This window comes from Numenius arquata, chromosome 11 (assembly GCF_964106895.1).
Source record: "Numenius arquata chromosome 11, bNumArq3.hap1.1, whole genome shotgun sequence".
NCBI classification, from domain to species: Eukaryota; Metazoa; Chordata; class Aves; order Charadriiformes; family Scolopacidae; genus Numenius; species Numenius arquata.
This window is the reverse complement of record NC_133586.1, coordinates 4,066,344-4,083,160: the sequence shown is the minus strand read 5'-3', so window position 1 is coordinate 4,083,160 and position 16,817 is coordinate 4,066,344. Positions and strand designations below refer to the sequence as shown.

The window sequence follows — 16,817 nt, the reverse complement described above, 5'->3', positions numbered from 1 at the left end:
GGTATAGATAAATTTGCATTGAAAGTTTAAGTTCACTTCCTCTACAGGCAACAGAGCATTTGTATTCTTTTCAATGGCCTAGTTGAGACCTCCAAGTAGGTGGAATTTACTCACTTTTTTATTTACAACTATAGCACAAAACAGTCACAGCTGATCAGCTTGGAGTCAGGAAACTATTAAATACAATTATATCACTTACACTTTGCTGTATTGTAACCATTACTCAAGTGTGGGACAGAACTTCTAAAAATAAGACTCTATTTTTGAAGTGGTGCAAAGTCCTGTTAATGCCCAACTCCTATCTGCATTATGTATAGCACAATCACAACTGAAAGGCTTGGAGCTTGTGCCAAGGCAGTGGAAGTGCGAGAATTATTAAATAAAAACCAACAACATTCCAAGGACTTAAATTGACTTTCAATCTATTGAGTGTATTTGATATAGCAAAAATCCTTCAAGGACCAGACACCCCGCAAAACAGACTAAGTATTGTATTAGGTCATGTTACCAGACAGTTAACCAAAGTTTTAAAAAAAAAAAAAGCAAAAAAACAAAACAAATGAAAATCAGTGCAGGTCAAGCACCCTTCTTGGGGACAGAGGGAAAGTTTTATGCAAACTTCCCAGTGCTGTTTTATTGGTTATCACTAGTAAAATCTCATCTCTACGTTATTTAAAACTTGCTCTCAAAATTGCATTTAGTCTTGGCAGCTGCAAGACAAAAGAAATGTAAAAGTACAGTAGGCAACTGTCCTTCATTTCCTTCCTTTACTCTTACATATCCTGTAACTGGAATGCTTCTATTTGATTATCCAGTGGAGCAAATGCTACAATGAATGCAATCATGCCTTATTACCCTACGTGTCTGTAGCCTATTGCACAGCTATGTACAGATGTTTTTACACAGCTTGGTTTTTTAGCTACAGGGTCTATAAAACAATAGAAACTATCTGAAATGTTTTCAAGCCAGTAAAGGATAAAGGCACTGTAAAGCAGTCAACTGGATAAAAGCCATCTATGTCTGACAGGAGGAGAAGAAAAACCTCAGAGGTTTCTCAATTATAAATGCATCAGCTTTCTTAAACAATATGTGGCTGCAGTCTGCAGCAAGCTGACCAGGCTGGAACACATAAACAGAGGTAAAAATAAAGACCCAGGCAGTGGAAAGAAGAAACACAAACCTCTGGCCTGTTGAAGGGTTGAATCGGTGTTTTACTGACCTGAAGCCCTGGCTGCTGCCCAGAGAACCTGAGCTTCCACGGGGAAGGTCTGAGAAGAGGTAGCATTGCCTCCAGCTGAGGGGCCTGGACTGAGACTCAAGAGTTGCAGCTTTGCTCCCAGCCAGCCCTGTCCTTTGGCATGTCCCATCGCATCTCTAGGCTTCATTTCCTCACTCAGTACAATCGGGATAACAGTTCTGATCTCTTTGGTAAAGAGATTTGAATTTTACTGAAAAAAAGACCTATTTACAAATTCGTTTCCTTCTCCTCTCAATAAATCCTTTTTTACAAATAAAATAAATGCAAAAAACTCTCACTGTATTGTTTAATGGCACAGGTCTATCAGGGAGGCACCATGAATTAATGGGTAAGGCAACGGATTGGAAGTCAGGATGTGCAAAATCTGTTCCCTGCTCTTGGATAAGAAACAATGAACAAATGCTTTTATGACTCCCATGTTTTCCCTGTCCACCTGGGTCTGAAAGCATGTCATTGCAGAAAATCCTGTTTTCTGCTGCAGAGAATCTTGGGTTGGCATTTCTAGCACAGATAACAATAGCAAGCGATGGGTTATTTATAGCATAATGACAGCAGGTTTGACACTGTAGAAAACAAACATTATTTCTCTTTCCACAGCCTTATATTATAACAGAGGAGAAAGCAGGATGAGCTATGAAAGCAGAAGAGATGACTTTACTTGTTTAATGTTCATTCTTGTGAGAATCCTCCAGAGAAACAAATCCTCAGCAAAGGGAAGTGATGGAGTTTGGGTATGAAGCTGGTGAAGCAGTGCAGAAGGCATGTAAAATCTGCAAGTCTCCATTTACATGGACGAGGTGAGAGACAACAGCAGAAATACTATAAACCCCAAAAGACAGAAATAGTCTGTCCACGGACCTAACGTAATGAGATTGTTCTGCTCACGTCTGCCTCAAAGGCTTCTCAGCTTCACACACACAGTAGCAAGGAGCAGTTCCAGAGCTTTTCTTGACAGTTGTTTGGCAGTGTGTGCTTCACTGGACATCAATTAGGCTTCTGCCTTCAGCTTGTCTGTTTGCAAATACAATGACCACTTTCAGAGATAAACAGCAGAGATTACTTTAAATCGTGATTAAATGGTATTTAGCCATAAGCAAAGCCTTGGTTCTTAGGCAATGTCCCATAAGTCATCCCCAATTTAGAAAATAATCAAGGCAGAAAACTGTCTAGGAGATAAAACTATAATTCAGAAGTTCTAGCATAGTATATTCAGGTGAACAACAAACATAAGAACTGCCTGTCATACAAAAGAAAAAGAAATATTAAAAAGATATGTTTCTGATTGTTTTGTACTCCAAGCTAGCAAGAAAATCTACTGTATTTCTTCTGAGGGACACTATCATGTAAATTCATCGGGAACTGTTAGTTAAAACAGTAATAACGAGTGGTTTTCCCCACAACGATTGCATGTCAAAGCCCCAGACCTACGAAGGGGGTGAGGGGTAAAAAGATGGGGAAGGGAACATCTTATGCAGGTATCTGCCCTTTGAGCTGGGAGACTGAAATTCCCAGGTGCTTTGTGTACGTCTCTATAATTTCACACAGACATAAATGGCTCTGGAGTGGAATGCAGTACATGTTTGCACCCGTACCAGTCAAACTGCACAATGATTTAGTGCATAAAGTGAGTTATGACATGGAGCTGAAATGAAAGAATAAAGTCAGAGTATCAGAATAAATATCAACAAAGTCACAGCAAATATTTTCCCTCATGACACGCTCCTTTTAATAAAGGCAACAGAAAGGAGCTTAGTTACACACCAATTTGGCATTAGGCTAGGATTTGATTTGGAGTCCTAGATGCCTGATGGGAAAGTACCATAGCACAGTTCTTGTAGCCAGTGAGTTTTCCGAAGGTATCTTTCATTCAAATAGTAATCAGCACCCACCTTGTACAACAATGAGATGTGATGGCCTGAAGGATCTTTACTCAGAAATAGGTTCCCTGGTAAAGGAAAACTATGGTTCCTCTCCACAGCATTTTAGAGACTTGTTCTCTTGTATTTATCAAAACACATTACTATGAACCATTAATAAAACCATGGGAGAAGGTAAAGTTTTCGAGCTAAGATGAGCTTAAACATCCTGCACCACCTTTGGGGCAAGTCACAATAAGGAAGAGAAAAGCTCTGGCATAAAGCCTGCCTGGAGGGTCCGAGTGAGCAACCACAAAAGCAAGATTTAAGACCAGCGAAAATACTCTAACAAACAAAAGCAGGGTGGTAAGCTGATGAGAAGATTTTGGACATGCGGTCTTACAGTTGACAAAGACTATGTATGTATTTCAGCAAGCCAGCTTAAATATCTATGATCATTAATTACCAATAGCAGTTTGATGGTGGAGGAAATGAAAGGCCAGGTACAGAGCAGGAAGTGTGTTATTCCTCCCCACTGACAGTGTTTAGTTCCAAGTCGCTGAGAACAAGCGAGCTTCAAACATACACCACCACTGCAAGGCCTATTGTTTTATCTTGTGGGATGGGTGCTTACTAAGCAGACAGACAGACAGATAAATAATTGGAAAATAAAAGTGCTTGAAACACATTTTGGGCTACAAAAGGAGAATGATGTATGGAGAAGAACTAATAAGGAACTGCTGGAGGTTTACGAAGAACAAAATGTAGTAAACGTAGGGAAATTCCATGACCTCAGTGGGCAAGCCATGCGGTTAGAGTGATGGAAGACAGACCGTCCAGGCCTCTCCGGGGAGAGCAGCCTCTTGGTGTCCAGGCCCAGCTGAACAAAAAGACGACGAAGGAACAAAATTGAGCAAGAGCTTCTAAGAGCTCTGAACTACCACCAAAGAGACCCTTAGCAAAAAGGCAAGGGAAGGGGGTTAATCGTGAGAGCAACCGAGGGTCTGTGACACTTCAGAGCTAGGGACCGGAGACACATGGAAGAGGGAACAATGACAAACATACAGAAAAGCTGTCACTAACCTCTCCTCCACTAAATGCTTTCATTTATTTTAATTACACAAGTTAATTCTTGCCCCCAAGGCATGAAACAACAGAGAGAAGATGTGAAAAAAGTTGACATAACTAGAAGCATCAGTTGATAGCACTCACAAGTTAACAAATTTTAAGAACAGAACAGACTGATCAATCACCTCTTTTCTACAAAAAGACCTTGCAACAGGACCATAAAAGCTCTGAACTAAGGACAGTATCTTGTGCTTGGTTACTGCGTCTCTTCCAGAAAGACAGTAATTTTTCATCAAAGGAGACCAAGAATCCACCACTGCCCTTAGTATATGAAATGAATAAAGACAAACCTAAACAAGGCTACTGAGCTGCAAAACAAACCCAAAGGCAAATGAAATTCAAATGTTCTACTTTCTGTAACAATAAAAATCGAAAATAAGTCTCCATAAAATAATATCAGCACTTCACTCAACCAACTACTTTCCATATATTGTAAGTTTTCATATAAATCAATGGTAAAGTTGATGTATTTAACAATAAATATGTAGTCCGTTAAAACTGGCAAGCCCACCTTTTTATTTTTACAGACTGGATGGAGGGGATACATGCGTAAATACGGCCTTTGTTTGTATTTTCCGTTGTACTTGTCTTTCCAAAAGCAGACTGGTCAGCTTCACTGTGGTTTCTGCTGGGTTTCATTTTCTGGCTCTCACAACCTACTGGTTTTCATAAGATTTTCAAACATTTCAGAGGTTTTGAAAGCTCAGATAGCTTAATAGACATGTCAACTGATTTTCAGAAAGTACAAGGCACCATCCTCAGGATATCAGACTTTCCAAAGATGTCTCAGATACCCCAAACCAACTAGTCTCTCTAGAAAAAACCTCAGCCAGTTTTTTGACAGAGGTTCAAAGGAGGGTGTGCGTGTCTCAGACAGCAGGACCAGGATCCTGACCCCACTGAAATCACTAACAAAACTCTCACCGAGTCCAGTGTAAGCAGGATTTTCCTCTGGTCTGTAGCTGTGAGCCTGCAAACAGCTGTGCACACGTGAAGCAGCCTGGCTGAAGCCATGTCCCTGAAAGAAGGAAAAGCACACCCGGGACACTGAAGTGAGGAAGAGCAAGGGTTACGGCAGCAGGAATTCCTGATTACTTGAGTCGCTGTGCTCATCCCAGGGCTTCTATTAAAATTTATGCAATCTTATATTACACTCACTTGGCACACAAATTTTTAGTGGGAATTTGGAAGAGGAGAGATTGCTAGCTGGTGAAAAGAAATTGGAAGGCCGTTGTGGGTAGGGTGGGGCCTGAGAGATGGTAGTGATGAATATGCCCAATAGCACAGTTCTGCACTGTCTGGGTTGTGCAGCCGAGCATTTATTCCCTAGCAACCAAAAGGCAAGGGAAAAAGTCTTCCACTGCACTGTACCATGGCTCCATGTGGTTTCATAAAGCCAGCAGCCTGACTCGCCGTTGCCCTACGCAGCCACAAGTGACATAAATTGCAACGCTGTGAGGTCCCTTTCTTTCACAAACAGCAAATCAACTTGACAGTATTTCTTTAAGGGACATTTTAGCCTACAGTAAATTCACTTTAATGCATTAAAGTGTGTTTGATTTTGGTCCGAAGGACAGTCCCAGCAAGGCTTTTGCTAAAGCCAGGCACTGCTTCTCTAATGAATTGTTTTAAGCAGCAGGTATTTCTATTTATTCTGGCATCAAATAAAAACCCGCCCTGGAATATACAGAAACATTCAACACGAACCACTATGGAAAATGTTTTTAATGTGAGAATTCCTTTTCTTTTCCACTCACAGCAAACCAGCTAGTCTTTTCCCTTTCCTTGGGGATTAATTCTCTGTTGTGACACTGTTAGGGGACTAGAATCAGTATTACATAGGGAAGAAGATTTAAATGAACAGTACCTGGTACCGACAGGACCAACCAGAACTGTTCCTTGCTGTGGACAGGAGGCCACCCGACTGCACAAGCAAACAGCCAAGGCAAAGGTAAAAATGTGCTGCCCTTTATTCAGGTGTTTTACATGGAATAAAAAAAGATCAAATCTACTTGGAGACATAGACCAACGTCTCATTTGCAATACCTGGACAGATTTTAAAACACTTTGCTATGATAATCTCATAAGAAGAAAGCAGGGTGTAGCTATAAAGGGAGGGACATTGGCTAATAGCACAATAATATGCAGCTCTTTATGCCAGCACTTTTCACCTTTGAAAGAAGGAAAGGACTAAGGTATGAACACACAAGGACAGCAGAAGGATGTCACCTGTGCAGTCACCCAGCAGTGCAGTGGCAAAATCAAAACCCGATTTCCCTATTCACATATCAGTGTTTGGAAGACTCAAGACAAAGGACAGAAATTATGGAAGGGCTTATAATCTTCAGGACTCTCAACAAGTTATCTTTGAGCCCTCTAATTAAAGCCAGCCAGGAGATGGGAATGTTTTTCACAAAACATTTATTCACTTGTGGAAACAGTCTGGAAAACTGTGTTTCTCAATCACCTCCGCTCTGATGCTCGGTTTTCTCCAGGCAGCTATTCCTTCAACTAAACCTGCCCATCTGCAGCGTATACACTATACTCTGCTTTCTTTTCCCCGACATCAAGCCACAGAAAAGCACATGTGACTGCAGCAGAGGTAAAGACATTTTTTAACCAGGGCAATTTAAGGATATTTAACACACATTCTCATTTTCCATTTCCCAATTCCACAGTGCCCCCACTTTTATTATTAGCTGAATAAAGGGAAGCTTCAGCTTGGATCTGGGGTAACATGTACACTGAGGAATCAAGGCCAAGCTTTGCCTTGAAATATGCAGGATCATTCCTAACTAACCGTAAAGCTGCTTATTTGGCACTAGCAGTGGAAACATTGAACGAAAGGGGCATTCTCAATCTGCTTATGTCACAGAAAGGTTGGATTCTGACAACGCGCAAGGCTCCAAGCTGCAGCCTGATATTAATAGCTAGACATTAAACTCTCAATTTGGCTGGCTTAGAGGCAGCTCAGTTGGAACAAAGATTTTTCTGCAGGAAACGGCAGATCTGGTTAGAGTCACATCACGAGAGATGAGCCTGAAGCAGCAGCAGACTGCAAACTTTTTTTGACTGCTGTGTGACGAGCCTGTGCCACACAAAGCAAAGCTTCCCTGCTCAAATCGCAGAGCATATCGGAGGTCCCGCAACTTAGGCTGTCGAAACACAATTGTTGCAAATGTATTGCACACAGGCATATTGTTTGCCTTCTGTCCACCTCCTCTTGAATTCATTCCTTCTTAGGGCTAACTTACACAACCGAGTGGGGCAATAAGCATTAACAAACTTTTCTTAAACAAATGAGGTTCTGTTTCTTGATGCAGCCAGTGGGGTATCACCCCACAAAGACATACCTACATATTTTCACCATTTTTGAGCTTGTTTCAGCCATTATGTAACCTTCCACACTACCTTGGCAGCTGGGCCAAGAAAATTTGAACGAAGTCCCCAGAGCAACTGGTTTGAGCGAGGGGCCCCTGCCAGAACACAAATACAAACCTCCTGCTGCTGTTTTCTCTCTGTGTCTGCATGGCAGGCAAAGATTCCAGACAGGTTTTTCAATATGGATCTTTTTGAGCACAAATGAACACCTCTTATAAGCCATTTAAACTTCATAATCCCACTTCCGAACAACAGCTGGGCCTCAATACTTCCACCAGGGAAAGTTTTGCTTCCATATTTCTAACAATGTAAAGAAAATCAAGGCACTGTCACTAAAAAACCCGTTAACTACAGCACTCCGAGTCCTCTTATTTCAGTACACTTAATCTAATAGATTCTTTATAGTCTCTTAAACATGACTAAGCAACATCAGATTCTGGACTTGTATTGCATCATATACTCAAGGACATCACACTGCTTTATATGAGAACTTCTTAAGCCATGCAATCTCCCGTAGCTTTGCACTCAAAATCCTCATTTCACAGAGGTAGACAGAAGCATTCAGAGTGTGACTTGCCAAATGTCACACAATGAGTCAATGCCAGAGCTGGGAATAGAAATCAGGAGTCTAGAGTCCAGATTCTCTGCCTTTTATAGAGCAGTAGCCTCAGTCTCCTAGTTTAGGAGAGTGCCTGCTCACCACAAAGATATTTCTTCCTTTACAGGATGGCAGTGTACCACACTGCAATGGCCAACTTCATCCATAAGCAGGTATAAAAACACATATGCATCTGCTGAGACTGCGTTCTTCATATATAAAAGCAAAGTATAAGGCAAGAAATGAAAGCAAGTTGCTGTTAGAGAGAACTTAGGGGAGTGCTATAACCTTAGCATCACTGTCAAGACCAAAGGCGATGTCACTCTTCGGGCTAGCTTCTTGCTTCTGCAGGCAGTATTGATGATTTGGAGGGACTACCCGTGGGAGCCGGAGTGAGGAATAGGAACTTGGCAACAATAGAGACTGCTGAAACATCTATTACTCGATTCTTCATAAGCCACTAGCGTATACCAATAGGCATCAGCCTACTTTGATTGCTGCACTTATTAAGTCCAACTAAGTATCATGCTACATTGCTACTTTTATAACCCATATATATGTGTGTGTATTTATATATATATACACACACCCAGGGAGGGCATGGAATGGTGGCTATTAAAACCTATTTCTCTGCAATTGACACCTATTTTTCCCTATTCTGACCAAGAAGGAAAACTGGAGAATCTTTCACACAGTTAAAATTTAGTACTGCTAACACTAACCACTTTATCAAACCAGAAGCATATTCCTTAAATCACTCTTTCTCTGCTGTGACACATATGCAAATGACACCAGGCCAAATTCCCTTCTGGTCTAACATCTGTAGTATGAATGTGTTACATGGGGACTAACTTTCATCAGTAAAGAAAAATCACATAGTTATATCACCAGTACAATACCTTTGGCAGAGAAAGGGAAATGAAGCTAATATAGTGCTATACCCATGAAGGCAGAAAAAATGAACTCTATGTAAATCACAAATATCTGATATATTCAGGGATCAGACACATTGTCCATAATTATCAGATACTGTCCTGTGGGTTTAAGACACACATAAGGACTCAGAAACAAAAAATATCTGTTTTATGGATAGGAATCCATCAAAATCCAGTATTCTGCAATTTGATATTGCACCATGTCCTTAGCAAGCTGATGACCAGAGGAACTGGTTATCTTCTTCAGGCTCTATCTCCAGTCATTAAGCATAAGAGGTATTTCTCAAGGCAGGGACAGACGAGATATCAGTGTGTGGTGTAACTTGGATGGACTTCCTTCAGATTGTGGCCCTAAAGGAATAGTTCCTCATCTTACAGTTTTGAAGAAAATGTTCAAAATATGTTCCCAGTATATACAACACAGAGATAAGGGCCTAAATTTGTAGATGATCTGAGATGACTGCAGTAACTCACCAATTTGGGTACAGGCAGTAGTGCTTGAAAATTGATGTTATCAAAATATTTGCTTATTTCAACAGTATTTAAGAAAAGATGGTATCATATGATGGAGGATATTATCTGTACTTAAAGACGTGGCACACTGCCTCTGGGTTCAGATAACAGAAACAGTGGAGCACAGAAAATGCCTAAGTGAAGATGCTAGTGTTTTGCTGCCACATAATGAAACTGTCAGGGGAGAAGGAAGGAAGAGGAAGATTCAGGAGAGCAAAGAGGCCAGACTGGTTTTGTCCCAGGAACATCCACCTTCTAAATATCTTGGAAAAACTATGCTAGAAAGAATAACAAAATCCACTTTCTCCACGGAAGCCACAGCCTGCAGCAAGTCGCAGCACAAGAAAGCACTTGGGTATTGCAGGAGCAGAAAAGAAGTCATAAAAATATTTCCTTAGTCATGCTGTCTATGGTAATATCATTCCCTGAATAGAGTTCTTCAACAATACTGTCTTTAAAAATGGAAAGAGCTCTGACCTTAGACAGCATGTGTCTTCCATCAGCTTTGCTTTATTTTTTTCCCCCTACTTCTTTATTGTGTCTTACCACAGTCATCTCCAGATGCAGGTACACATAAAAACCTCCCTCAGTGGAAGCGTGTTTTCCATTGGACACAGAATAAACACATTTTGAGGGATTCCCACTGGAAAGAAAACTTGGACGTAAAGGCCAGTCCTTGCTCATGCTTGAAAAGAAAATGTATATATTTTTCAGCTCTTTTTTTTCCACTCCTTTCACCTGATCAGTCCATAAAACAGAGAGAGAAAGGCCTGCATTCTGAGGTGAGACTTCTGTAGGTAGTCTCAGAGCTCCCGCAGGGCACTTTCCCCCATGCTCTTCATCATCCACTGTCATCAGCATAGTGAATCCTAGTCTGTGAGCATCTCTCTGAGCATTAGAATGTAAGCTCAGCTGAAAATCAGGATCCATTCCAAGTTTACATAGAATGTAGGATAAGGGGCCACTTGACTTTGAGGAAAGTCTTAAAAAAAAAAAAATCATGCAAGCATCATAGAGAGGATGTTGAGCTATGCCTCCAAACACTGCTGCTACTGCGGTGATTGAAAAAAATACCAAAGGAACAGATACAGTGAAGGTTACTGCTACGTAAATTAAATAAATAAATAAACAAACAAAGTATTTAATGTGTAGGATGTAAAGACCCTGTGTATCCAGGGTTTGGTTACGATTAAAGGCAGTTAGGAAGTAGGAGGAGTAGGAGGCAGAAGAGAAGATTTAACTTGGCTTTCGTACAATGAGGTATTCTTCTCTGGTGTCTGAGTGCCAGTTTGATCTGGGAGTATTACACAGGTTCTTACAATTGGAAATACATTCATTAGTTAGCAAATTCTTGGTTTCGGTGAGAGAGCACTGAAAGGAGCATTATACAGACACACCAAAAGACAGTTTCTTAATCTCCAAATATCTAATCCTACATCCACTCTAAAGAAGTAGAAGTGCTTGACATTACGTCCTGAACTCAGAGACCTCAAGTGCTTGGAAAGGGTTAATATTTAACGGCTTATTTATAGTTCATATCCTGCTCAACTAGTCCCTATCTGCATCACAGAGGTATACAGAATAGAAAAATCAACACTACAGCAAACCAAAGAATGAAAGATTGCCCAGAAAGCTCTTCTTAGCAGAGTTGGCTGTCAAAATACTCTCCCCGACTTCTTTGACTTACCCACAGTGTCACAAGGCTCGTCTTTGTGTACGCAGAAATCTGTCCTAGAAAGAAAAACAGAACAAAAGTGAAATATATCCTGTGCCTCCAGACTTCAGGCAAGGAAAAAGCCGTGATGCATGACTCACATATCATGGGTGTTGAGGTTTGGGTTGGTTTTAAAACTGCTATGCAGTCTACATGATGACAACACAGATAGCAGCATTGATTGCTACCGCAAGATTACAACCAATTATGTGAATCAGCTCCATACTTAACAGTCCAATTTAGTAGACTTAAGATTTAGCATGTGAAAGAGTCCTGCCTCACTCTACGATGTCAGACTTCTTCAGCAACTGGATTAAAACAGAACCTCTTCTTTTCACAAAAGAACTGTAACAAAAAGGAGCAGACACCCTGTGATGCAACAGCACCGTCAAAAGTGGGAGGAGGAGATACGGGGGGGCACACTGCCTGGAGACACAGAACTGATCACGTCTACCCACAAATTCTCAGTTCTTCCGTTTTTTTTCTTCTTCCACTGAAATAGAAAAAGACAAGAAAGAAGCAGGACTAAACAGAGCAAGACAGAGGTTGAAAAGGAAGAAAGAGAATTTCAGGATTTGCCAGGTAACAGCTAGGTGAATTGGCTTCAGCTAAACTTATTACAGTCAGATTTGCTATCTTATTATTTGAAGTCAACACAGAGGTTTAAGAGACTTCATTTGGTCTCTGTTACTCCCCCCCATCTCATGCAGTCTCCCCAGAACTCATCAAGGCAGGAAGAGATACTACATATGCTACTGGCACCCGCAAATCAACCAGGGATCCGCACAGCTGTATTAAACAGAAACACAATAAAAGGCCTTGAAGCTCACCATCTCAGTGCTGACATTTCATGTGACATTTTGTAACTGAGATTCCTCATGACAGAAAAACAAGTGTGGGAGGAGAAGTATTTTATAACTTAAATTAATGGTTTGAATACATTTCAATAAGCACTTAAGACCTAAACTTTAGGAGCTATCTTCACCAGACCTGCTTTGCAGTGCTATCCATTATGAAGAAGAGCTGGAGAAAAACATCACATGTGCTAAAACATTTCAGAAGTTCCTTAACCCAAGGGAAGCCGAGGAACCATAATCTCTATCATTATGGCTTTCCTCACCCTGTGGGGAGGCTACTGCGAGAATCATATTAGTACATTTGAAGTGTGTCATTTGAAATGCCTGAGTCCCTGGTGGGATTTTGAGTTTAAAAGTTTGGCAGGGGGAAGATTAAAAATACTTCGAGAAAGATAATACTTAGAAAAAGAAAATACTTAGAGAAACATAATATTTAGAAAAAGAAAATGCTTCAAGAAAGATTAAAAAAAACTTCCTTCTTGAAGAAAAATATGAAATTAGGGTTTATAGGAAAAGGAATTTAAGGCCCAGCACTGTGGCTGATGAACCCAAACCCTTCACACCAAGCTCCTTTGGAAGTTGCAAATCAAGTTGTCAAGGGCTTGGAAGGAAGGAAACAACAGCTATTACCAGCTCTCGTTAAGCAGGCATTGAAAACTAACCTGCTTTAATGCAGAAAAACATAACAAAGTGTTAAAAAATCAGATAGAAAGAAAAGAAAATCGGAAGCTACAAACACACATCAGCCCCAGCTTTCATTTTTCACCACAGCCTTACTGTGTCTCGACACCTTGGCATTCCAGCCTTTCCAAAGAAGACTAATGACAGTCTCCTGACGGAGCTGGCACAAGCGCGCCTGCTTGAGTTCCCAGAGCCAGCTTGACGGAGGTTTATTTAAGGACTTATTATGTTATATAAACTGGTAAATCAAACAGATGCTTTTCTTGTGACAACAGATAGCTGAACTGTTAGTAGATGGCAGGAGGCCATTGCTAGAAAAGCATCTTTCTTCAGGGCCTGGCCAGCTCTGCAAATAAAGCACAGCAATTTTGCTCCTTGCACTCTGTGTTCTACACTGAAAGGTGTCTGGCACTTTCAGGCAGCTCCCTGGAGGAATTACCACCATGTTATAAAATAAAGGGTCCTGCAAACGATCCAGCACGACTTGCAGACTGTCCTACAGAGGTAGAGCAATCCTTGTCTGTAAGGAGAGTGCTGTGATGCTGTCTGGTGAGGGAAGGACTTGAAACAGGTCAGCAAGAACCGAACACAGCTGCCCAATTCACTGCATGTGGGCCTGCAAGTATGAAACCTCCTCAGCCCATCTTTTAAACTGTTATAAACAAAAGTCCAAGAGACGCCTTCCTTCTATTCAAAGATCTTGTACCAAAATGCTAGGCTTTAAATCATCCAGACCTATTGTAAGCATTTTACCCCCAAATTCTGTGGCCAAACAGAAAAGCACATCCAAACCTTTAGTCACAAGTGAGCTTGGCGGGTCTCAGTCTTCTTCCAAAGGCAAGAAGCCACCCCATCACAAAGACTCCTTTGTGAGACTCCTACAGTCCTTTCCTGGCAATCAGAGGGGAGCCAAAGACTGAAAAGCCATTAAGAAAGATCTGTGTCACCTGTGGATCAGTCACACCAGTGAGGTAAGATGGCCCCATCATGGCACTGAAACTAATCTACTTTTAAAAGATTTCAATCACAGGTGTCTCTCTGGAGCATTTTTGAGCTTGACTGCATCTATATTTTTGAAGTGAGAGCTTGACATGAATGATACTATAATGATACTTCAAGGATATAAAAAAACATATCTCAATATACATTGCATGTGCAGAGGTCTCTTATCACAGAGACAGAGTTTTGTTAGCAGAATCTTTTATAGAGCTATGTTGGAATAAAACTCTTACTCCAGGAGCTGCAGTTCAAATCCAAGATCTGACCTGATCACACTAAGTCTTGGATAATATACTGAAACCACACGCTGTAGCTGTGAAGCAAATTTACTCTTCACTTTTAGCCACTGACTGAATCAAGCAGGACATTTGTTCTCATCTTCCAGGGACCTGTGAAATTCTTGGTCGTTATCACTTGTGGTACTGTGCAGAGCATTCCCATTAGCAGACTTAAACAATTCTTCTAAAAAAAATGACAACAAGTCAGTTGTTTTGTTCAATGAAAACAGCCAGAAAAGAAGAGCTCAGAACTCCTCCTACAGTCACTCTTCCATCTGGCTTACACAAACTGGAAAAAAATACCTAACTGTGCTAAGCTAAATTCTGCAATTCAAGTCCTTCCTGTAAGAAAGAAGGACAGTAGTTGAACTGTACAAATTGAATAAGAAGTATTCTGTTTAACGGCCACTTCCCAGCATCCTTCAAATGACATCTTTTGACCAGTTTAACCCCACAGAGTCATAAAGCTAAAGGACAGAGGAAACTGGCACAGTCAAAAATCTGCCAAAAAAAAAAACCCTTTCCCCATCCATATATATGTATAATAGCACTATGCGCCCAGTTTCCTTGATGCACATTGAATTGCTTCATTTGCCCACTTAATGTAAAGGCAAAGAGCTGGAGAAATGTGGAAGGGAGGAGCAGGCTGCAAATGGAATAACTACACCAGTGTGTCAGGAAGAAAACAAGTCTTTGCTTAACGACAGCTCTGAATTCTGTTCCCATCAGCGTTGTATCATTCCTCGCTCTGCTGTCACATCACATATAATCTAGTAAGTGACCCAAACACCTACAGCCAGGAGGTGGAGAGAACATCAGAATGTCTGAAGATTTCCTAGGGAATGCAAAAGACAGAAGATCAAGAGAGGGAATGTGTTTCAAATGAGACATGCTTCTAAGATCACTAAGACACAGATTCTGCAGACAGAAGTTATTCTGGTCAGCTGCCCATTGAAATATGAAGTACATTATCCATAGATGCCAGAGATCTGAATTTCTGCAAGTTCAAGAACAGAATTTGAACAAGAAAAACCTGATGATTATAGAGACCACAACACTATACTCAGACCTTCAGGGCTACAGCAGATTATTCCCACTGTCTCATTGAGATACTGAACTGGACAATGGTACATCATATTTCACAGACATAGTATGCCTCTTACCTGGAATTCAATCGGGTGGATACTATTAAAATCCCACAGGATTAACCTATGTAATCTACTTTTGCATACAACTGAGTATAGAAGGGCAACGAAGCTGGTGAGGGGTCTGGAGCACAAGTCTTACGAAGAGAGGCTGAGGGAGCTGGGGTTGTTCAGTCTTTGGAAGAGGAGACTGAGGGGAGACCTTATCACTCTCTACAACTACCTGAAAGGAGGCTGTAGAGAGGCGGGGGTCGGTCTCTTCTCCCAAGTTACAGATGATAGGACAAGGGGTAATGGCCTCAAGTTACGCCAGGGGAAGTTCAGGTTAGATATTAGGAAATATTTCTTTACTGAAAGGGTTATCAGGCATTGGAATGGGCTGCCCAGGGAGGTGGTTGAGGCACCATCCCTGGAGGTACTCAAGAGAGGAGTTTACATGGTGCTTGGGAATATGGATTAGTGTTGGGTGGTGTGGTGGGGTGTGTGTGTGGTGTTTTGTTTGTGGTTTTTTTTTTTTTTTTTTTTCATTGGTTGGACTAGATGATCTTAAAAGGTCCCTTCCAACCTAGGTGATTCTGTGATTCTGTATATGGGGAACATCAGTTAGAGGTGCAGTTTCAAAAGGCAAGCGTGTCTTGGTGTTTCAAATGAACATAGCCAGACTGGAACCAGAGGGATTTCTTCAGAGGTTGACCCCAAAGAATCTGTTTCTAGTCCTAAAGCAGCTGCAGCTGCTGAAAATTCAGCTTCTGCTTTTTCTGGCACAATTGCTTGTGCTGGACATGCTGTTGCTCCCATATCCTCTACCACTGGTCCATCTGTACAGTCTGGTGAGGGTCCAGGGACACACACAAATGCTTCTAAAGCCAAGAGTAGAAAACCTCATTTTCCTGACGCAGAAATTGGGCTGCTGGGCCAGAAGTCTTCTAAACAATGCGGCATCCTCTATGCAGCAGAAGCAGGATGGGTTAAGGATGACAAGACACAGCAAGAAGGAAGGAAAAAGACTACATGTACCTTGGGGTCAACCACTGCTGGTGTATCAAACAGGAAAAATGCTGCTCTTATACACAGCAATGCGTTCCCTGGCCTGAAGTTTCTCATAAAATCTGAATCTAGTTTCTAACCCAACCAGACCTGTACTGAACCAGCTATTCTGACTGCAAACCCCTGCAAAACTATTGAACAATTCTTCCTACAAATTCTTTTTACCATTCTTCCTCAGATGCCTGAGTCCAACTCATTTAGCCTGACATTATGCATTCAATTTTATAAGCTGCAGAGAGACTGCACAGATGAAATGTTCTGCTCATTCCCTCCACCCCATGCTTAGAGCACATCAGAAGAGATTCTGTATGCCTCACTTGTCATGCAGGACAACTGGATGCCCAGATGAGTTTAACAAAAATGTTAGTTATTTATTTAGGCTCTGATCCAATGAAGCACATGCTTAACTATAACCAGGATGTGCAGC

The 16,817-nt window shown here is 41.2% G+C and overlaps 1 protein-coding gene across 1 annotated transcript in view; it reads right to left on the bottom strand.

Moving 5' to 3' along the window:
• The window catches only part of ADAMTS17 (ADAM metallopeptidase with thrombospondin type 1 motif 17), a 185,713-nt gene that overhangs the window by 129,210 nt on the left and 39,686 nt on the right, over positions 1-16,817 (bottom strand). The window contains exon 7 of the mRNA XM_074155909.1: positions 11,357-11,400. Within this exon, the coding sequence (XP_074012010.1) occupies positions 11,357-11,400 (44 nt within the window). The remainder of the gene's footprint in view (positions 1-11,356; positions 11,401-16,817) is intronic.